At 39.0% G+C, this 23,970-nt stretch overlaps 1 protein-coding gene across 1 annotated transcript in view; it reads left to right on the top strand.

Moving 5' to 3' along the window:
* Positions 1–13,781, top strand: part of GIPC2 (GIPC PDZ domain containing family member 2) — a 73,161-nt gene extending 59,380 nt beyond the window's left edge. The window contains exons 5-6 of the mRNA XM_036445622.1: positions 7,475–7,556; positions 13,561–13,781. Of these exons, the coding sequence (XP_036301515.1) occupies positions 7,475–7,556; positions 13,561–13,712 (234 nt within the window). The 3' untranslated portion in view covers positions 13,713–13,781. The remainder of the gene's footprint in view (positions 1–7,474; positions 7,557–13,560) is intronic.
* Positions 13,782–23,970: the final 10,189 nt, after the last annotated feature.

Below are 23,970 nucleotides of genomic sequence, written 5' to 3'. Positions count from 1 at the left end.
AGCCTTATCTTGAACATTATAATCACCTGGTCAGTATTCTGTGTTCATTCTGGCCCTCTTTCCCTCTGTGCTCAGCACAGAAGCCAGAATTTTCATTTAAAAACATCAATGAGGTTAAATTTCTTTTCTTCTGTTCAGAACCCTCCATTAGCTTCCCATGTTACTCTGGATAAAAGCCAAAGTCCTCAGCATGACTGACATAATTCAACTCTGCATTGTTTCTCTGATCTCATTTCCCACCACTGCTCCTGTCTTCCTGTGTCAGCCACCTGAGCCTCCTTGCTGTCCCCAGACAGGCCAGACGTATGCTGCCATCATAAGGTCTTTGTACTGCTCTTTCCTCTACCTGAATGCTTTGCCCACTTTTGACCCTGGCTCCCTCTTTGGCCTTCTTCAGGTTTCTGCCCACATATGACCTTCTCTGAAAGGATGCTTCTGAGTATCTTGTATAAAGAGCTATTCCTGCCACCACTTTCCCTGCCTAATTTTTCTTCCTTTAATTTTCTTTAAAGCAGAAAACACAATGGGACTCATTGTCTCCTAGTTTCCTTTTTGTCTATTGTCTGGATCCTTTGCTCACATGTCTTGTTCTCTGTGGTGTCCCAGCACCTAGAATAATAGTACCTGACACATCACAGGAGCTCAAATCTTGGCTGAATTAATGAAGTAACAAATGACTCACTTAAGCTTGAGCAGAGGAAGGGTTGCACTGATTAATTGGGTCAGTATTGAGTGAAAATACCAGAAGTAGAAGAGACAAAGGGAAGGAAGAAGGGTGGACAAGGAGGGCAGCAGGGGCGAGGGGCAGGATTCGAAGTGGCAAGTGGCAGGTCAGGCCCACTCACAGCAGCGAAGACAGTAATGATGTGACAGTTGCCCTGTGGGCACAGGGGACATGAGGCAGGTGTCTGAGGCCAGGGGGCTCCTGAAGGCAGGGGCCCAGGCACTGGGCCCATCTAGTCCTTCTGTGTGTGCATATTGTCTGAGGACCCCCCAGGTGTTTGAAGAGCAGAAGAGTGAGACAGGTGAGCCACTAGGAGGCTCTTCCTACAGACCAGGATCCCAGAGCTTGTGGGGTGACCATGGTCAGAGTCAGCCATGGGGGTGGCTTGATGGGGCAGATACTCGAGGAACCATGAGGCCAAGATTATCCTTCTGAATGTTTGTTGTGAGTTTTGGGGAACACAGGGCAAAATTTTGAGTCAGGTGTCTTGGTCCTGAATGTAGGAAAGGACTGATTTGGAGGCAAAGGGCAATGAAGAGATTTGGAGGGTCACAGGCATTTTGAAAGTGAGATATGATGAGGTATGTAAAAAGCAAAACCAAAACCCAGAGCAGTGACTTCTGGGTCATTCAGAGTCTTTACCTTTCCTGTGCCCAGCACACTTTGGGCATATTACTGAAGTCTATTAAGCATATAATGAATGAATGAACAAACCTCAGAGGGAGAAAGAAATGTGTAGGAGAATGGAAAAATAGTGGGAGGGAGCTGGCCGCGAGCAGTTAGGGGGATGAGGCTGGTCTGCAAAGGAAGCAGGGGTGGCAGGGGAAGCTGCAGGTTACTGCGGGAGAAGTGTCTTCTGATAGTTTGTGGGTGTTTCTCTCTTTTCTGTGTCCAACACGGAAAAGAACTGGGTCTGGTTTCTAAGTAGAGGCTGCTAAGGGTTAAGAAATAAAAGCAAGCAAGCAAGGATGCAGAGATAGAAGCAAAGCTGGGAGTCCGGTGGAAAGCTGCCCTCTTTTTTTTTTTAAAATATATATTTTATTGATTTTTTACAGAGAGGAAGGGAGAGAGAGATAGAGAGCTAGAAACATCGATGAGAGAGAAACATCGATCAGCTGCCTCTTGCACACCATGCCCTTGACCGGAATCAAACCTGGGACCTTTCAGTCCGCAGACTGACGCTCTACCATTGAGCCAAACCAGCTTTGGTGAAAGCTGCCCTCTTTTGATAGAGGGACAGGGATCCAGAGCCAACTCAGCAAATTTATTTTATACCCCCAAATACCAGGGAGTTTCACCAAAAGTTAGGATCAAAGGAGATTATTTGCATTCTTGAGTAGGCCCAAGCATTCCTGGTGCTTGACTGGATTTACATATCAAAGTCACACTCCCTGACACCTGGGCAAAGTTAAGAGGTAGTACTGACAACACCTCCACCTTTTTGGGGAAGCATGTTCCCAGGACGTGGCTCTGCCCTTCGCCCTGAGTTCAGCTGACAATAGAGAAATGCCCATATGCCTTCCCAGGGGCCCTCTACAATAGTTAACATGGCTAATATTTTTGAACACCTGCTTTGTATGAGCTGCTGGAATGAAGAGAAGCTGAAGATCCATGTGGGGAGGCAGGAAAGATTTATTCAAAGATAAACATCTAAAACCCCATTCCTATTCGCATAGCCTGTTTCATTAAATAGGGCAATTAAAATAGCTCATAATGGAAGGGAAAAGCTAGTTTGGTGCTAATGTTAAATTTGGTACAAATAACTTACAAGGTTAAAAAACATCCCCTCGCTGAAACCGATTTGGCTCAGTGGATAGAGCGTCGGTCTGCTGACTGAAAGTTCCCGGGTTCGATTCCGGTCAAGGGCATGTACGTTGGCTGCGGGCACATCCTCAGTAGGGGGTGTGCAGGAGGCAGCTGATCAATGCCTCTCTCTCATTGATGTTTCTAGCTCTCTATCCCTCTCCCTTCCTCTCTGTAAAAAAATCAATAAAAAAAAAAATCCCCTCATAACCTTGCACCACTTCTGATGTTAGCTAGACTTATTAGGATGATGATTTTGTGGACAATACTCCACCTACATACCTCCTAATTTATTCAATATATGTTGTTGAGACAGGCATGGTCCAAGGACTGGTGATAGGATACCAAGATGAACAAAGACCGTGCTTTCCTTTAAAAGAAGAGAGAGGCATGAAAAGAAGCGAGTACACACCAGAGCAATAGGATGAAGGTCCCAAAGCAGGGGCTGATCAGCTGCTGAGGGATGGAGAGAGAGGGGAGGTCAGAGAGAGTTCCCTCCAGAAGAGATGATCGGTTCAAGGTGGTGAGGAGAGTGTTCCAGGCATGAGGCAGTGAGGGGTTGGGGGCCTTATAGCGTCCATGGGATTGGAGTGTGAGTGCTGGAAGTACGTGGTGGGGTTGGTGAGGCTGGAGGTATAGATCTGGGTCAGGATGTGAGGGTCCATGGATCATGGGGGAGCCATTTGGGAACAATGACGGAGCAGCACAATTTTGAATTAAAAAAAAAAATCTCTTGGTTCTGGGGATGGATATTTGAGCAGGGAAGGTTTGAGGGGGAAGACAGTAGGCAGAGAGACAAAGGAGGAAACCCTTGCAAATAAGAAAGGATGGAGAATATTATTCAATCTCAAAAAAGAAGGAAATCCTGCTGTTTGTGACAGCATAGATGCACCCTGAGGACATTATGCTAAATTAAATAAATCAGACATAGAAATGCCATGTGCTCTCACTTCTATGTTGATTCTAAAGAAAAAGAAAACAAACCTAAACTCATAGAGGACAGAATGGTGGTTGTTAGAGGAGCGTGGGGGATGGGAAAAATGGGTAAAGGTGGTCAAAAAGAACAAACTTCCAATTACAAATATGTCCTGGGGATGCAATGCACAGCAAGCTGGCCATGGTTAATAATACTGTGCTGTATATTTGAAAGTTGCTAAGAGAGTAGATCTTAAAAGTTCTCATCACAAGAAATAAAAATTTGTAACTATGTGTGGCGATGCATGTTAATTAGATTTATTGTGGTGACCATTTTGCAATACCTACATACATCCCATCATTGAGTTGTACACCTGAAACTAATGTAGTGTTATGTCAAGTACATCTCAATTAAGAAAAGAAAAGGAAAGAAAAGGGAAGAAAAGGGGAAAAACGATGAGCTCTACCCAGGCAATCAGAATGTGAATGGAAGAAAGGGGATGAGATCAAAAGCTTTTTGGAACAGTAATACCCTGTGGCTATTTTGTATGGGAAGGTCTGTAATACTTGGTGCAGTAACTTACACAATGGCTGGACAGGTACAAAGGTAAATACCTGCGTTACTTTGCACAGCCTATTGCTTTACACCGACCATTCAGAAGACACTGTAAAGAAAGCAAGAGTGAGTTATGTGGTCTGTCATTGTTTTAAAGGCTTAGTGAGTATAATAAAAATATGAGAAAGTTGTAACAACATCCTCAAGGAAATAAAAATAAAATTTTATTTGCAATGAATGTTTTGAGACTACAAAGCAACATACATTTATGACAATATTAAAGGTATTTTACAATGTAATCATGAATTTAGCACTTGCATTTAGAGTTATTTAACATCTTTGGGCATTTCTTTTTCAGCTGTGAAGCCTTTTAAAATCAAGTATTGAAACAAACAGCATAGGACAAGACTTTATCAAATATAAAACTAAGATTATAGAAGAATAATAAAACAAGAGGGAGGCAAAAGTAGGTTTTCCAGTTATGAGTATGCAAAACAGTTTATTCTTATATTAATATTTATTAATTACTAGAGGCCTAGTGCAAGAATTTGTGCATGGGTGGGGTCCCTAGGCCTGGATGGCAATCAGGGCTGATTGGGGGCATCTTGCCCAGTCCTGTCAGCTGGGGGGAGGGATGAAGGAAGGGGACCGCAGGAGGTTGGCCGGCCATGGGAGGTTGGCTGTGGGAGTGCACTGACCACCAGGGAGCAGCTCCTGCATTGAGCATCTGCCTGGAGGTCAATGCATGTCACAGTGACTAGTTGACTGGTCGTTCTGGTTGTTTGGTCTATATATACAGACTAGAGGCCTAGTGCATGAAATTTGTGCATGGGAGAGAGGTCCCTAGCCCGGCCTATACCCTCTCCAATCCAAGACCTCTTGGGGGATGTCAGACTGCCTCTTGCAATCTGAGACTGCTGGCTCCTAACTGCTCACCTGCCTGCCTGCCTGATTGCCCCTAACCCTTCTGCCTGCCTGATCACCCCTAACCACCTCTGCCTGCCTGCCTTATCACCCCTAACTGCTCTCCTACTGGCCTGATTGCCCCTAACGGCTTCTACTTAACCCCACACCTAGAACCCAGGATTCCCTCGTCTGGTCGGTCACAGGCATCCAGGACTCAAGCTTCCCTCCCTCTAGCCAGCTGGCTTTGTCTGGGCTGCATCCACAGGCACCTGGGATTATGGCGTGGGCAGCTTGTCCCTCTCCTGGGCTGTAGGCACAGGCAAAGCCATTGGCACCCAGGACTGCAGGGTGGGCTGCTTGCCCCTCTCCTGGGCTGCAGCCCCAGTTGGTGGCACCTGAGACTGTGGGGTGAGCAGCTTGTCCCTCTCCCGGGCTGAAGACCTAGCCGCTGGCACCTGGGGCCATGGGGAGGGTGGATTGTCCTTCTCCCAGGCTGGGCCACAGGTACAGATGCAACCACTGGTGCCAGGACTGCTGGGTGTGTGGCTTGTCCCTCTCCTGGGCTACAGGCGCAGTCGCTACACCTGGTGGGATTGGGCCTAAACGGGCAGTCGGACATTCCTCTCACAATCCAGGACTGCTGGCTTCCAACCGCTTGCCTGCCTGTCTGCCTGCCTGATTTCCCCTAACTGCTTCTGCCTGCCAGCCTGATCACCCCCTAACCACTCCCCTGCTATCCTGATCGATGCCTAACTGCTCCCCTGCCAGTCCATTTGCCCCTAACTTCCCTCCCTTGCCAGCCTGGTTGCCCCCAATTGCTCTCCCCTGTAGGGCTGGTTTCCCCAACTGCCTTTCTCTGCTGGCCCAGTCACCCCTCATTGCCCCAACTGCCCTTCTTTGATCACACCCAACTACCCTCCCATACAGGCCTGATTCCTCCCAACTGCCCTCCCCTGCTGGCCATTTTGTGTCCACATAGGGGCATCAATCTTTGACCACATGGGGGTGGCCATCTTGTGTGTTGGAGTGATGGCCAATTTGCATATTACCTATTACATAGGATTGCATTTTCTGTACAAACAACTCTAAACCTACTTTTGCCCCATCCTGTATATCCAACCATGTTTTTCACTGAAACTTTTTTAAAACATTAACTTGTATCATTCTATTAGTTTGAGAAGTCCAACATAATGATTTGATATTTGTTTATACTGCAATTCACTGAAACTTTAAATAACAATTTTAGGAAAAACAGAAATGTTTTGGTAGCATTAAAACAAGACAAAAGTTACTTTAAAAATATTTCATTATGACCTTATCCTTAAAAAAATTTTTTTTTAAAAATATATTTTTATTGATTTCAGAGAGGAAGAGAGAAGGAGAGAAAGATAGAAATGTCAATGATAAGATAGAATCAGCTGGGTCTTGCACACCTCTACTGGGGATGGGGGATGAAGCCCACAACCCGGGCATGTGCCCTTGACTAGAATCAAACTCAGGACCTTTCAGTCTGCAGGCTGAGGTTCTATCCACTGAACTAAACTGGTTAGGGCCTTATAAGTTTTTTTGTGTGCATATTTTATAATGTCCATAATAGGTTAATATAGTAATACATGTATATAATTTATAAAAACTTCAAATAACACAGTTAAATAAAAAGTAACCAATAAGGGTTTGTGTTCAGAAATGTTTTATCTTGGGGTGAGCTGTTAAAAGGTTTGGAGACTCTGGCCTGGAGGACAAAGACCAGGGCCCTTTTCATAGCACCCAGGACCCCTTAAGATCCAGTCATATGCCTGCCAGTGTGTTTCTCATCACAGTGGACATTTTGAAGTTCCTGTGACAGGCTATGATCTTTTATCAAACCCCACGACCTCAAATAGACTTTGCGTAGTTAGTCCCTTTCACATGCAGCACCCTCTCCAGATGATCTGACACCAGTTAACTTTGAAAACACAATCCTTGTTACCTTCTTTCTGAAGTATTCCATGACTCTTAGAGATTTAAATTTACTTCCCCCATGATACCTCTGTTCCTTAAATATCATTAAAAATTATATTTATTGCCGAGACCAGTTTGGCTCAGTGGATAGAGTGTAGGCCTGCAGACTAGAGGGTTCCGGGTTCAATTCTGGTCAGGGGCATGTGCCGTGGTTGTGGGCACATCCTGGTGGGGTGTGTTCAGGAGGCAGCTGATCGATGTTTCTCTCTCATTGATGTTTCTGACTCTCTATCCTTCTCCCTTCATCTCTGTAAAAAGTCAATAAAAATATAAAAAAATTATCTTTATTATTGCCATATAGCTATTCATTTTCACATTTTTATCTCCTTCTAGATTGTTACTTGGAGACTGTGTTTTTGGCCTTTTTTTTGAATCCATGACACTTAACACTGATGCTAAAAATAAGTATTTATGAGTTGCAGAGCACACTCTAGATATATTTCCATTCAAATTAGCTGAAGTAAACAACCATGAACTGGCTCCACCTCAGATTTCCCCCTATGTGTGCCCTGACATTCCAAGATTTCATATACAAGTGTAATAGCTTATTTCTCTTTTCTTTGATAAAGCCTTCTGAAGCTAATACAAAAGCAATTGAAAAGGTCGATGATCTTCTTGAGATGTACATGGGAATTCGAGATATTGAATTAGGTAAGATTATACTATTTTAAAAAGTCTATTTTTTAATTTGATGGAACTTAATGCTTATTTGTATCTTTCTTGCACTGATAGTTAATGATACTTTTCAAGATGAAAAGTAATCGTATAGTAATGAAAAGCATAATGAAAATTATTTCTATTTCTAATGAAGAATAATGAAAAGAAGGTCTGGCCTTTACCACCTACCAGCTGGGAAGCCTTAGAGTCAAGTTAACATTTCTGAACTTCTGTTTTTCATCTAGTAACTATAATGATCTTTTCTTCATAGATTAGTTTTATAGATTAAAAAAAATATATGAAAAGAATTTTGTAAGTAATATATAAACAGCATTATTTGATATATTAACTGCACATCTATTACATTGTATATTTATTATATTAAAGTTGTGCACATTTATAAGATTAATGAAACCCTGTGATAAATGAACCTGGTGTAAGACTGATAAGGGCAGATTAGCAGCAAATTTCTGTGTATTTCTTTTAAAAAAAATATTTTTATTGATTTCAGAGAGAAAGGGAGAGAGAATCATTGGTTGGCTGCCTCCTGCAGGCCCCACACCAGGGAATGAGCCTGCAACCCAGGCATGTGCCCTGATTGGGACTCAAACTGTGACCTCCTAGTGGTTTATAGGTCTACGCTCAATCACTGAGCTAATCTGTCTGGTTAATGCTTTCTGTGTATTTCTTATGTTACCATTAGGATGTCAGAGTCTTGATTTATCAATTAAGTCTTTCCCCGTTATAAATAATAAAACAACAAATTGAACTCGAATTGACTTAAGAAAAAAATAAGGTGTGTTGGGGGGGATGTATTGATTCTTATAACTGAAAAGTCCAGAGGTAGATTCTGGCTTCAAGAATGGCTAGATCCAGAGTTCTCATGGTATCATCAGGATGTGGTTTTTCTTGTCTCCATTCTGGTTTCATTTTAGGCCCCCATGGTATCCCTTGGTAGCTTCAGGTCCTCCCTTATGAGCTCAAAATGACTGCCATGGTTCCACCCTCTACATCTTGGTGTCAAAAACAATGGGGAGGAGGGAGCGGGCCTTTGCCAAGTCATTCAAACAAAATGCTCAGGTTGTCTCTGATTGGTTTGATTGACCCACTTGATCCAGTCACTGAGGCTGGGGGATGGTTAGGTCAGGGTCAAACCTCTGGAGCTGAGAGTAATTTCTGAAACACAAAGGCTGAGATTGTGAAAGCCCTGGTGCCTTCTATGAAGGAAGAAAAATAAATATTCCCTTAAGAAGGGGAGTTGGCTGCTGGGTGGGGAAAGAGTATATGAGCACTTAGTGGTGGGGTTTGTGCCTGTATGCATTCTTGCGTGTGTGCTTGGGTGTGTGTTGCATCAAGTGCTTAGTAAATTATTTTTTTAATAAGCTTTGAAAAAGTTGATTTTAGAGAGAGGGAAAGGGAGGGAGGGAGCAAAGAAGGGATACAGAAAGGGGGTGGGGGGAGAGAGAGAGAGAGAGAGAGAGAGAGAGAGAGAGAGAGAGAGAGAAAGAGAGAGAGAAACATCCATATGAGAGAGAAACATCTATTGGTTGCCTCCTACATGCATCCTAATTGCAGGATTGAACCTGCAACCTGGGTATGTGCCCCAGTTGGAAATGGAACTGGCCACTCCTTGCTGTATGGCAAGACTCTCTAACCAACTGAGCCACACTGGCCAGGGCCAGTACCATGCTGTTTTGATGACTATGGCCTTATAATGTAGTTTGATATCAGATAGCCTGATTCCTCCAACTTTGGAGAACCCCACTTTTAACAGGTAAAAACTTAAAATAGTTCTCAACTTTAAAACTTAATTTTATATATAGGCTTTATTGTTATTTAAGTATAAATTGGGAATAGTTCAGTAAATTAGTTTTGCTCATTTGTTATTAAAAATACACAGTATATAAGGAAGAACGTTGGGCATTGCTACAGGTAATTATAAATGAATTTAAGAATCAGTTTTTGAAGAATCAATTTTCTTTCATTTTGACATTTTCAGGGAACTAAATGTTCCTTGAAAAATTCTTATAAATTAAATAGAAATCCCTTCATAATTAATTATCTAAGCAAGTTCCTCAATTGACATGAATAATCATTATCATTGTATATGATTAGCAATGTGTTCACCAAGGGAGGTAAAGTTCAAAGAAAGTAATTATTTGGAGAAGGCAAACATTGTTAAATTAGGAATTTCTCTCATTCAGATCTAATTAACATGAAATGTAAATCACAAATGTGAAATTGCTTCAACAGATTAATTATTTTTATTCCATGTGTTTCTTAATTTTCAGAAATGTTAATTCTTTTAAAAATATTTTTATTGATTTTAGAGAGAGAGGAAGGGAGAGGAGTAGAGAGATTGATGAGAGAGAAACATTGATAGATGGGTTGCCTCCTGCATGCCCTCCACTGGGGGTCAAGTCACAACCCAGCATGTGCCCTGACCTGGAATGGAACCAGTGACCTCTTGGTTAATGGGTCAATGCTCAACCACTTAGACATGCTGGCAAGACTTGAAATGTTAATTCTTAATGAATATTACACTATTGTTATGAGTTTATACTAAAAAATTTAAAAAGTAATATGGCAATTAAATAACTAAAAACAAAACAGTAACCTAAAAACAAACAAATAAAAACCCCACCACATTGGGATGTATTTACTATTTGAAAATAAAAAATGATTAAAATGAGTTTCTGGACCAATAACCCTGAAGATGAAAGTGCTCTGGTTGTAAAGTTAAGTTGTGAACTATGACTTTTCAAATGACCTAGTGCCTTGGAATGTTACCCATTGCGGGGGGAAAAAGGTTTTGGAAGATTATAAATTAAGACCTTATATAGAAACATTGATGAGAGAGAAACATTAACTTAGTGGGAAATTGTATAATATAAATTTCTTAATGAATATTAAGATGTAGTGTAATTTGTATATAGAACTAAAATATTTTCTGGTGATATCAATTTTGGAGTTTGGTGATTATTCTAAGAACTTTGGAATTTTTGGATGTCTAATTTATAAAGAGATCCAGAAATGTGTAGTAAGGAAATCTGAGTGCTAGTTTCTAAGTCATATTTTTCTATAAAGTCTTTTTAGCTTTTTTAAAAGCATATGATAATGGTATTTTAATCAAGATAGTGACATTTCTTCCTTGGATGATTTTTCTTTTTTGAGTAACTTTAAAACAATAAATATTATAAAAAGTTATCCTTCTCAGGTAAAGCCAATAAAGTTTTGGAAATAGATTTCATTAAAAGAAACTACATTGGCTCTATTTTGATGTTTGACTCATATGGATTGTTTGACATGAGTTGACATTATGAAAAGCCTTAGGGAAAATAAGTGTTCAAGACCTTCCATAGAAAGAGATACATACATACATATTAGTACATATATCTCCTTTTTTTTTTTAGTGCTCACCCAAGGATATTTTCCCATTGATTTTTAGAGAGACTGGAAGAGAGAGGGAAGCCAGAGAGAAATCAATGTGAGAGAAACATAGATTGGTTGTCTCCAGGGCCCGGGCGGGGGAGGAGCCTGCAACACAGATATGTGCCCTTAACCAGAGTCAAACCAGGGACCCTTCTATCTGAAGGCTGACACTCTACCCACTGAGCCAGACCAGCTAGGGCTGCTGATGGTGGCTAAACTTTATCTAAATTCTGCCATGTGCCATTTTATTAAAACAGATTCAGAGAAGTTTGGTAACTTGTTCAAAGTCAGCTAACATGTTAAGAGCTGGGATTCAATTCTGACACTTTGATACCAAGATTTTTCACCTGCAATAACGCTGTATGTCTAAAGTTCTGTTCAAGTATTTAAGAACTTAGTGGAAAATACAGATTGATCAGTATCACCAAAATAAGTGTCATTAATAATGTAAAAGTTGTTCAGTATTGGTAATGATATAAAGATATCCTTGAAATAGCCACAAGAGGTCAGCACTTAGCTGTTACATGTGATATAACAAATCTACTTTTAGTGGAGTATTTTTCCCCCAAATTGTATTCAGATGTTAAATATTATTGCAGTGTATTGCAAATGCATTATAGTTAACAGATGAGAAGCATTTTAATAGCTGTTGTGATGTTAAGGTGCTACGTTTTCCTAGTTCCTTTGCATTTCTTTTAAATCAGAGATAGTCTTTTATGAAAAAGAATAAAATCATGCCAGTTTATTTCTCCTGTAAGGATGTTTCAAATCTATGTTTATATTTTATGTATTAGCAAAAATTTATAACATGTTCAATGCATGCTGCATTCTCAATTTCTGTTAAAAATTTTGTAGCAAATTTGATTTTTAAAAAGATTTATGGAGCACTGTATTAGACACAATATTTCCAACACAATTACCATGCTGCCTAATTGGTATTTTTATTGCTTCTACAAGATCAGGAGTTTCTTGAAGGCACATACCATATCTTACTCAGGTTTTAAACCCAGCTTCTACCATAGTACTACTTCCATAGTAAATGCTGAATATTTGTTGATCAAATGTCTGATGAGAGGCACCAAAATGAGTTGAGCAAATTACTAAGCTTTGAGTCTTAATTTCCTACATCTATAAAATGGTTACAATAAAAACTTCACAGGGTTGTCAAAGCATTCTATTATGTATAAAATTTCTCTCACATCATAATTAATAGACACAGCTATTACCACCCATAGCAATGGTCATTACTAATTATTCTCAGTAATAATGGTCATGGAGTGAGAACATGTAGGGACGTATAACTGGAGGTGGACCAAGTCTGGGACTACATTGTGCGTAGGAGTTTTTCTTCACCTTTCTCCTCTGTGTGCCAGCATCGGTGTATGAGTGAGATCATACAGCTTGGGCTGTCAGGGTATAGTATGGGGATTTTAAATCATAATTTTTCTCATTTTTGTGACCAAGGAACCCAAATCAGAGATTACAAATGAGAGCAGACCAGGTCTGAGCATGCTGTTCTTGGGGTCAGTACACCAGGCAGTGCTATGAGCTTCCTGAGGTGCTAGAAAACCATGTGCCAAGCATTTCCTCACAGCTGTGTGTGTGTGTGTGTGTGTGTGTGTGTGTGTGTGTGTGTGAGAGAGAGAGAGAGAGAGAGAGAGAGAGAGAGAGAGAGACAGTGAGAGAGAGGGAGAGAGAGAGGGAGAGAGAGGGAGAGAGAGAGAGACAGTGAGAGAGAGAGAGAAAGATAGGGAGAGAGAGAGAGAGAGAGAGAGAGAGAGAGAGAGAGAGAGAGAGAAAGAGAGAGAGAGAGAGAGAGAGAGAGAGAGAGAGAGAGAGAGAGAGAGAGAGAGAGAGAGAGAGAGGAGGGAAGGGAGAAGGAGGGGAGAAGGAGGTGGAGAGAGAAAGGGAGAGAAATGGATTGATTCAGTGTCCATCAGTGACCTTGTTTTCCTCACTGTTCAAGAGCATCAGTCATCTGCACTGTTAGCCCTAGCTGGGTAGCTCAGTTGGTTAGAGCATTGTTCTGATACACCAAGGTTATGGGTTTGATCCCCAGTCAGGGCACATACAAGGAGCAACCAATGAATGTTTACATGAGTGGAACAACAAATCTTTTTTTTTTTTAATAAAATATATTTTATTGATTTTTTTACAGAGAGGAAGGGAGAGAGATAGTTAGAAACATCGATGAGAGAGAGAGTCATCGATCAGCTGCCTCTTGCACCCCCCCCACTGAGGATATGCCCGCAACCAAGGTACATGCCCTTGACCAGAATAGAACCTGGGACCCCTCAGTTTGCAGGCTGACACTCTTTCCATTGAGCCAAACTGGTTTCAGCAACAACAAATCTTGATGGCTACAAGGTGGAGGAGAGGCCAGCAGTAGCAGCTGCAAACCTGGGTATAGTGGGTAGATTGTTTAAAAAATATCTTTGCTACTTGTATTTGTACTAGAAATATGTGATATCTAAGCATGTTCCTTTTAGAAAGTACATTTTCTGGTGCTATTTTTCTTAGTTCTCTGTTGCTGTCTCAATAATTTTTAAAAATCTATTTTTGGTAGCTACCACAATATTTGAAGCTGGAAAGGACAAAAGTAATCCAGATGAGTTCGCCGTGGAACTTGACAAAACTCTTGGAGACTTTGCATTTCCAGATGAATTTGTCTTTGATGTTTGGGGAGCCGTTGGTGATGCCAAACGAGGAGGATTATGATGTGGCTGGTCCATCACTGGAGAAATGAACCATTCATTGTTCCTGTGTGTATATGTGTTTTTTTTTTTTTTTTTTTTTTTTAAATAAAATAAAACTATAAGATCTGCTTTTAGACACTGGTTTGGTTTTATGTGCATGGAATACATTCTTTTCAAAAAATATATAATTATGATTTCTGGATACTTATTAATGCAGTTGAATATATAGGATGCTTAAGATAAATTACATAAAATTTGATCAATTTTAATATTCATTTAAAAGTTATTTTTGAAGCAAGTTTTAGGGAGTGTTTCTGGATAGATATTTTGTTCCCCATTGGTTTTCTACATGTAAGTAGTTGATTGCAATAGCTTTGTAGTTCTTTTGCAAAATCTTAATGCAGTGAAAATTAGGATTGGAGTATGATTTGCTTCATAACATCTTCATCTTGTTATGTTAGCTTGAATAGAATATGTTCAGGAAATAACATGTGAATTACACCTACTGTAGGTCTAGAAGCATTGTTTTAATTTTCCACCCACTGAGTAAGGGAGGAGGATTTCTGTAGCCTGTTGATGTCAATGACCTACTTTCTCTCTTTGTAAAACAAGGCTTGATTGACTTTTATATTTTGCTTCTTTGTAAATTGCTGCTTTGGTTCTTAAAGCCTATTGTTGAAATCTATTGTGCTATGCATTTGTTTGCATGTGTGGAAGAAGGGTGAAGAGGGCAGATAGGGTAGAAATTGCTTATACTTGATTTTTGCAAAACACTTCTTGAAACATTAATTCTTTTCCACCCGTACCTGCTTTTTACGTTACCCTTTATAAGCACTCCAGGGAAAGTTTTTATCGTATTTGTAGAACTTTTCCTTTGAAAGAGATGTACTCAGAAAATAACTATGTTTGAGAACACTTTTTTGGTAAAAGAGCAAGGCTTTTAAGCTCCCTAAACTTTAGAGGAGAGAGTGTCAGAAATAGACCTCCCCCAGTGGAAATAAAGGGGGAAGGGAGCATTGAGAAAATATGCGAGCCTATTATTTTAGAGTTCTAACAGACTCTCTCTAAAACCTTACATTACTAAGAAAATTGAGGGTAAATGATCATCTTATCACTTTTATGGGACATTTTACAGAGGTAAGGGAAATGGAAATGAATGGCTCCAACTTAGATCCGTAATAAGGAAGAGCCTGGTGTAACCGAGCGTTCTGCTAAAGTGTTAGGTGGAAAATGCTGTGCGCTACCATGGGAATCAGAAACCATAGCCTGTGAGACCTGCATTCTAGGAAATCAGAAGTAGTTCCCTTTTCATGCTGGGTTAATGATTAGATAACGCTTATTTTCTGGTGCAACTTGATCATATAATGACCCACTTACTCTCTGATACATCTAAAAATACGTGTAGACCAATAGCATTTCTGTTAGTCTGATGGAAGTATTAGGTTAGAAGCTATGAGTGAATAAAGAGGGAGGAGATGCTGTTCAATTCATAGTCCCAAGTATTAGTGTTCTGTGTAAAATGTGCATTTATTATCTTCTTGACACACATTGAAAGAGATATCAGAGAAATTACATGTCCTTACACATATGATGGTTATAAAATGTTTCTGAGATTGTGAAGTGTATAAATGGCACAGCTTGTCCCTTCCTATTTACCTGAAGACCTAATTCTAAGAAATGACTCATGGTTATTATCAGTTAGGAGAGTGAAAATTGGATATGACATCTTTATTTCAATTGGAGACATTAAGTCTCTATAAGACTTAACATAGCCATAGATATTTTTAAAGTTGTATTAAAGAAAGACATTTTAAAAGTTCTGAAAGATGGGTTTAAGTAAACATTTAATATTTTTAACTGTTTGTGCCATGCAAGAGTTTTGGTTATATATAGGTAAAATATTCCACATTTTTTGGGAAAAAAGTTTTTCTCTTTTATAAAAACCATAGCATATACTTTAAAATGTTTTTCTGAGATTGAATTTTAGAAATCTATTAAGCAATACATGAAATTGTAAGTTATATTTTGATATTGTTTAAAAATATATTACTATTTTTCTACTTATCAATGTATAAATCTTCATGTATCAATAAAAAGTAAAATACTTGTAAAGCTATAATAATTTTATATTTTATATATTTAAAATGACTTCTTAAAATAAAAATCTTTTCATTAAAAATGTGATGTTTTTAAAATGAAAAATAATAAATGTTTGAGGTTTTTCAGAGGGAAGGGGGGGTAAGGGGGAGAGATCAACCAAAGGACTTGCATGCGCGCATATCAGCCTAACCAGTGGACACAGACCAGAGGAGTCTGTGTGTGGCGGGGTTGGGAAGGTAATGGGGGGATGAGGTCAAATATGTAATACCTTAATCAATAAAGAAATTAAAATTCAAAAAACCTTTATTAAAAAAAGAGTTGAGGTTTTAAACATTAGACTTGTAGTTTTGTTTAAATAAATGATGGGAATAACATCAGGCCTGTGATTGTTCAGACGTTTGGTTTTTTAACATATCTTTGGTATATTTCTTTCTCAGCTTATTTTATACAAAACATAACTTCTAAGGTTTCTTAATTTTAAAATCCCCCAATTTTTGCTTCGATTCAATGAAAATACATGAATGTACATTGCCACAGTACTTCAGGTTAAAATAGTCACAATCTGTTTCTGATATGAGATGGAGGTTTAGCCAGAGTGACATCTCCCCCTTTGTTCAACCAGTTTTATGGATAATATTGTAGGTAGAAGGAATATCAGCCTATAGCTCTTAGGTAGTTATGGATTACTTTGGACTCATTATTTTCTTGATACAGTTTGAAGGCCCTATCTAGGCTGATACAAATATCATGTTTCCTTACAAGTATCATGCTAATTCCATATGTTTGGGGTGCGTTACAGGAACCCTTATTTTGACACATCCTCCAGATGGATTCCAGTGAAAGTAAATTATGGACCTTTACTCTGAGGTCCCTGAAGGTCCTGGCCTAGCACTAGGGTGGGATTATAGATGTGACTTTAAGAATTCTAAACAGAGATATAAAGACATCTCTAACACAGTTAGATAAATGGAAAAATGGCTATAAAGTAATATGGAAAAAAGTCGTATATGACTGTAGGAATTCCTTTAATTTCACTTAAGTGGGTGATTTTCTAAATAAAACTTGGTATTCTAGAAGTATTTATCTTAGAGAAATAGACTTCCCAGAAAATATTCACCAATGATACATCTGAAAAAAGGTTAAGATCCAAAATTTATAAAGAGCTCATAAAACTCAACACCAAAAAACCAAACAATCCAATTAAAAAATGGGCAGAGGACCTGAACAAGCATGTCTCCAAAGAGGACATACAGATGGCCAAGACTTAGGAAAAAATAGCATCACTAATCATCAGAGAGATGCAAATTAAAATCACAATGAGATATCACCTCTCACCGGTCAAAATGGCTACCATCAATAAACCAACAAACAACAAGTGCTGGTGAGGATGTGGAGAAAAGGGAACCCATGTGCACTGTTAGTAGGAATGCAGATTCTCGCAGCCAATGTAGAAAATAGTTTGGAGTTTACTAAAAAAATTAAAAATGGAGCTGCCTTATGACCCAGCGATTCCACTTTTGGGAACTTATCTGAAGGAATACAGAACACTAATTCAAAAGAATATATGCATTCATATGTTCATTGCAGCATTACTTAACAATAGCCAAGTTATGGAAGCAACTCAAGTGCCCATCAATAAGATGAGTGGATAAAAAGTGGTACGTATATACAATGGAATATCATTTGGCCATAAAAATGAATGAAGCCCTACTATTTGTAACAGCATAGATAGACCTAAAAAGTATTATGCTAAGTGAAATAAGTCAGCCAGAGGAAGACAGATACCATATGATTTCACTTGCATGTGGATCTAAAGAACAAAATAAATAAAATTGAAAAGAATCACAGACACAGAGAACATTTTGATGGTTGCCAGGTGGGAGGGGAATTGAGGGGATGGGCGAAAAAGATAAAAGGATTAAGAAATAAATTTGAATAGTTGCAAAATAGTTACAGGTATGTGAAGTACAGCATAGAATATGGTCAATAATATTGTACTAACTCTGTATGGTGCTGGGTGAGCAGTAGAAATATTGGGGGTGAGAACCTTTTGTAGAGTATCTGATTGTCTAACCACTAGGCTATATACCTGACACAAACACAAAAATAATATTGAATGTCAACTGTAATGGGGGAAAAAGAAGAAGAAATAGACTTCTTAGTTGGCATGCCATGTGGTGGTTTTGTTTTAGTTTACATCTATATTTCATGCTTAATGCCTATAAATATTGGCTACTTATCTTACCCATATTAGGTGTTTTATCTTCTTCCAGTTTTGTAGATGAGGATCCTCTGAAACAATGGTTTCTAAAGAAAATTTTTGCTTTTAGTGGGATGGAGTTGACATGCGTAAAAAGAAGAGTGACTTGTCCCAGTGGGAGTAACTAAAGTGGGTGCTGTAGTTTTGATTATGGAAAGGCTAAGTGTAACTATGCTACTTGAATTCTCCTCATATAGATGTTCCTCTTACCCAGGTCTCTTCATGATGTGTTGAACATGATTTTCTGTGTTGTCTTATGCATCATCTAAAGCTATGGGGGAAATAATGCTTATGATTTTAAAATATATTATAGAGCCAATGAATTAATTTAGCCTAGAAAAAGTGGTTTCTCTAAAAGTTAGAATTTCTACCTCCTTATTATTCAGATAGGTTATTGTAAAAATAACTTGATTTGTTTTTGTTTTAATAGCTTTCCATTGAAAAGTCAACAGAAAATTAAAATGAAATAAACCAAAGACTTTCTTCTGCACGAAACAAAAAGAAAACTTTCTCTTCTGCACTGAGAAGAAGAAAAAAAAAAAAAAAAAAAAAGGAGAAATAGAATCCTGCACATTTAAGGATGGTGGAAGAACAGTAGCATACTTTAGCTTTGAGAGAAGGATAATGGGAGCATTGTAACCACCTTCCTTCACTGTCCTTCCCTCCTCTCCACTCCTTCCATTCCTGGCTCTTTCGATTCTACCCAATCTCCGTTCATGGGTTTCCTCAGGCCTTAAACTTACCCGCCACTCCACACTCTCTGTAGGTGACTCATCCATTCCCATGGATTTAAACATCTTTATGTTTACAACTCATGTGTTTATCCAGTTGGGATCTCACTTCTGAGCTCTAGACTTAGATGTTTAATTGCTTTCTTGACATCCCCACTTGGTGTGTCAAAACTTGAACACTTCAGACTTTTCTTCGAAGTCTTATTTTCCTCAGTTTTTTTTCTAACTGTGGCATCATAATTCACCTGGTTGCTGCTTCGCCTACCGCTTCTAATTTAGCAGCAAGTCCTTTTTATTGTATCTCCAGAAATGCCTCCCAAGTACTAGTATATCCACTTCTTTCCAGTTTCCTGTCACCTGTTTACTCCACACCTCATTTCTCATCTGGGCCAACTGCCACAGGCTCTCGGCATTGCTCCCCCTTCTTTCACTCCTGCCCTGCTCTAATTTATATTACATGGTAATGTGCGCTCTAAAATGTTTATTGAAGGACATAGTGTTCAGCTTTCTCTGAAATGAAAATGTTAGGACCTCAGTTTTTCTTCCCTGGAAAGGTTGACATTAAGCTCTTTTTTGTCTTTTAGGGAAGGGGTACTAATTTGGGGATGATTTAGCTTCTACTGTGAAAGAATGAGGAGCTAAGAGGAGGCAAGAGGAAGAACTCTCACGGGTGCAGACTAAAGGCTGTGAAGCATGTGTGTGTGTGTGTGTGTGTGTGTGTGTGTGTGTGTGTGTGTGTGTGTTTTGGAAAGGGAGAGGGAGAAATACCTTTAGAGGCCCACACAGAGGAAGATTGTGCCTTGTTGTCCTATAGGCACACTGTGGCTAGGTGGAGTGTTGTTAGACCCACAGGAACCAAGGCTTTCTAAAGATCCCTGATCCTTCATTATGGCACAGAAGCTGTAAGACCCACAGTGAGAGATGGTGTTTGATCACCTAAGGCCCTTGTGGGAGCCTGACCCATTGACCAGAGCCTGCCAGCTGCCACAGAACCAGCACCTCCCACCCCTATTTGTTTCTATCACCAGTGCTTGGAGAGGATTTTGTCTGTCAGCAGTCTTGCCTATTGTTGTCCAGCAGGAGTGTCACCCTCATCAGCCCAAACCTCTGGCTTATTTTGGTGACTACTCCAAGGTTCTTTTTTTTTTTTTGTAATGATCCAACCTACATACATAAAGCTTAGAAAAGAGAAGTGATCCTTAGATGCCTGGTGGAGAGATGGGGGAAACCTTTGCTTCTGTACTTGGAGGTTGAAGTGAACCAGTATTGACCCTGACTGGGACATGGGCACAAATGGCCCTTTGTGCTTCTTGTTAATGGGATCACATCACTCCCCCTGAAACTCCTTACAGTGGCTTTCAAAGCCTTGCCCTCCTCATTGCCATATCCCCCCAGCTCTGTGCTCTATTTACACCAAACTTTCTTTTCACTTCCAATCTCTTACCTTTCTCAGAGCTTTTTTTTTTCATTTGCTTTCCCCCCACCCTGCCTTGAACACCCTTCCTCCTGGCTGGTCAGGTCCTTGTCGTCCTTCAGTTATTAGTTTAAATGCCACTTCTTTGAAGAAAACTTTTGTGACCTTCTCCCTCCCTTACTGTGTGCTCGATTTCAGCCCTTGTTTGTTTCCACCTTACACATCATTATTTGTAATTCCTTTATTAGTTTGCTTTTATTCTATATTCTTCACTTGCCTATAGGCTTTTTTGGGAGTCAGATTGCTTATATCTTTCTTACCATTGTGTCCCCAGCACATAGCATGGGGCCTAAGAAACATTAAGCACTAAAAATAATTATTGATAGTGAACTTCAATAAGTATTTGTCATGCTTACGGTGTGTGCAGTTGCAGGATCACCTCACCTAATCCTCAGCCACCTCTGAGGTGGGTAATAATTATTTCCATTTTTAAAGATGAAGAATCAGCCCAGAGAAATCAAATAGCTTGCACTGAGGCACATATTGGTTAGTGGCAAAGACAAGATTTGAGCCCAGTTTTGCATTTAAGTCCTGAAATCTCTTCAAAATCGATCCTGTTAATACTTTACCAGAGCAATGTTCTGAGTCAGTCAACTGAAGAAAGTTGTGGTGGGGACTGAAGCCCAGCGAACGGGGTTAGAGATTCAGTTATCTGCCCTTTTCAGCCGGAGTAAAGGGAACAGCTATGCAAGGTCAGGCCAACAAGTTGACTGAAGTGACTAAGTGACAGATATTTGGTCAGAAACCATATGCTTAAAGATTTTGGTGGTTCTCTAGGTTAAAAAAAATTCAATTGCTAATAATTATCTGGATTTAAAAAAATATAATCACTGGTATAATAAGGTTTTGCTAGATTTAGGAAAAGGTTTAGAAAAAATAAAGTGTTGACCATTTTTTTTTTGGAGAATGAAGGCTTTCAAAGCTTCTTCTGGTTAAAGTGATTTCATGGTTTAATTGTTTTGACGTGGGCTTTGGGTATTTTGCTTCTGGAGTCATTATTGGGTAGTTTATGTTTCAGAAAATTATTAGAGGAGGATTGCTGTGTTCTTTACATTTAAAAAAAATAGTGTGAAACACATTTTAAGAAGTAGCAGCTTGTTATCAAATGCTCTGAGTGTCATTTACTGTTTGAAAATGTCATTAGCATTTGAAGTTTCATGGACCATAAAGTATTATCATTTACCATTTTTAAGCCTCTAAGGCCTTGAGTCCTGAGAAACGACTTGGGAAGTTAATTGCCTCAGAAGGCCCATTTCTGGACTATAACTCTAATCTATATTCTGGAAAGGTGAGTTTATAGAGATGATTATAAATTCCCTGAATATATTCCCTCCTCACTTTGTTTCTATACATAAGCATGGTCAGTTTCAACATATTATAATAAATCATGCATTGATGAATAGGGAATATTTGTGATGTTTCCCTCAATATTAAATCCAAAGTAACCTCATTTGCAACTGTGGGATTTAAAAATGAAATCAATCATGTTCCTTTCCAGAGAATCAAATATGCATTGTAATCAGGACATTTAAAAAAAAAATACTGAATTTATTGGGGTGACATTGGTTAATAAAATTATATAGGTTTTAGCTATATAATTCTACAATACCTCATCTATATATTGTATTTTATGTTTAGCATAGCAAATCAAGTCTTCTTCCATCTTCTTTACCTCCACTCCTTCCCTCCCCGTCCCTCTGGCAATCACCATACCATTCTCTCTATCTCCTCCTTCCCCCCGAGTGAACTCTTCTCATGGAGCCCCCAATCCCTAGGACATGTGTTGTCCATTCCTATTTCAATGACATCCAAAGAAATTCTGAGATAAGATGTTATACTGACTAGCATAGAGACAGGCTACATTTTCAAGAGTGATCATTCTAAAATTCTATGGAGTATGTCTTCGATTTTTTTTTTATTTTTACTTTCTTGATAAACACTATTAATCACCTTGATTTTATCCTTTAAATTTATATAATTAGCTTTCAGAAAGCTCCTCCAGGTTTCAATGATTAGAAGATGTCCCAGCTATTCACCAACTCGCCACCCAACATGACAGAAGTGAATTCATTAGGCAATTAAAAACACTGCCTTGGCTGACCAATGGTAGTGTTGCCTGCTCTGGCTGCAATTCAGGTCGGTCAGAAACTGAGTAGCAAGTCAGGTATTTTTTTATACTCTTGTATTGTTTCTTGTCCAGTCTGATTTTTGAGCTCATCTGTGATCTCATTAGGGATAGCCCTTGACAGCCAAAGTGTCTTTGGTATCCCAGGTAGCTTCTCTTCAGAATCCTTAGGATGATATCATATGGTCTTGGAGAGTATTAGTAATTCTGCAAAACCAACCAAAGTTGCTCTAGAGCTGAGAGACAAAGAAATGACTGAGCACTGAAATATTGCCAAGGTGATTATGGTTAATAACCAGTGAAAGTTATATATGGCTTCATACCAAGAGTTAAATTAAATGGGTACATTAAAAATCTCATTCTGACTTCAAAACTTTTAAATAAGTTTTAAGCAAGCAGTTAATTTTGAATTTATTGTTCTTTGCCTGAATAAATAAAAGAAATTGAGCTTTTTTTGTATTTAGTAATTAATATCATTTGGATGATACTGATTCATATATTACTGTTTCAACAGCTGTCACTTGAGCTAACCTTTCTTCTCTGTTATTTTTCACATTTCAGTAATTGACCCACATCTTTGAGGTACAATATTTTGTATTTATCATAGGATATTTTCCTTTTGTTTATTGTACATTAGCTCTATTATCACCTGATGTTACTTGGGAGAATCATTAGCTATAGTTAAGTGACATTTATTAGAACCAAGAATTTTTCAAGTTGGAATTGCAACATTTTTAAAATTAATTATAATAACATAGAATTGCTTCCTCATAGACTCTACTTGTCAATTTATGTCCAGGGTCTATATGAATGATTTTCTGTTACTGTATGAAGTAGAGATGCCCATGAGAGAAGCAGCTGAATCATAAATCAACACCTTCAAGTCAAACTTTAGGAGTAAGGGAGAATCGCGGGAGGGGGGGGAGGCGAGCGTCGTGCGTGCGGGCGGGATGGAGTGAGTGGGTTGGAGGGCGGGGGGGGGATATGGGAATTGGCGTGCTGGGCTTCAGTCCTGCCTTCCTTCTTTCTCCGCCTTTGACTTCCTGTACTTCTTTCTTTTCTTCTTTCTTTCTTTCTTTCTTTCTTTCTTTCTTTCTTTCTTTCTTTCTTTCTTCTTCCTCCTCCTCCTCCTCCTCCTCCTCCTCCTCCTCCTCCTCCTCCTCCTCCTTCTTCTTCTTCTTCTTCTTCTTCTTCTTCTTCTTCTTCTTCTTCTTCTTCTTTTAAAATCCTTCCTTCCTATGCATAAGGTGGTTTTCACTTGAAAGAATTTTGCTAGGCTTGTTTCATTATTATAGAGCATCTCAGTGCAAAGAATATAGGCAAATCATATTAAGGAACTACTTGCTATTAATTGATCTAAATGAGCAAATGGCTTTTTTGCCTCTCCCTGGTTCAAGCTAAAGTATCTTCTCAATGAATTACATATTTACTTTCCTAATTGAATTTTACAAGCAATGCTAAATGGTAGTGATATTTTCTTTTATTTGTGCTAAGAACTGATCTAAGCCAATGCTTATTTTCCTTTAATTATTTTAGACTGACTCTTAATTCGTATAATTCCATCTTTGATTATTTGATTGTGGAGGAACT

This window comes from Pipistrellus kuhlii, unplaced genomic scaffold, assembly GCF_014108245.1.
Source record: "Pipistrellus kuhlii isolate mPipKuh1 unplaced genomic scaffold, mPipKuh1.p scaffold_m20_p_2, whole genome shotgun sequence".
In the NCBI taxonomy this organism is placed as follows: domain Eukaryota; kingdom Metazoa; phylum Chordata; class Mammalia; order Chiroptera; family Vespertilionidae; genus Pipistrellus; species Pipistrellus kuhlii.
The sequence above is the reverse complement of the archived record's forward strand: the minus strand, read 5'-3'. Positions and strand labels throughout refer to the sequence as shown.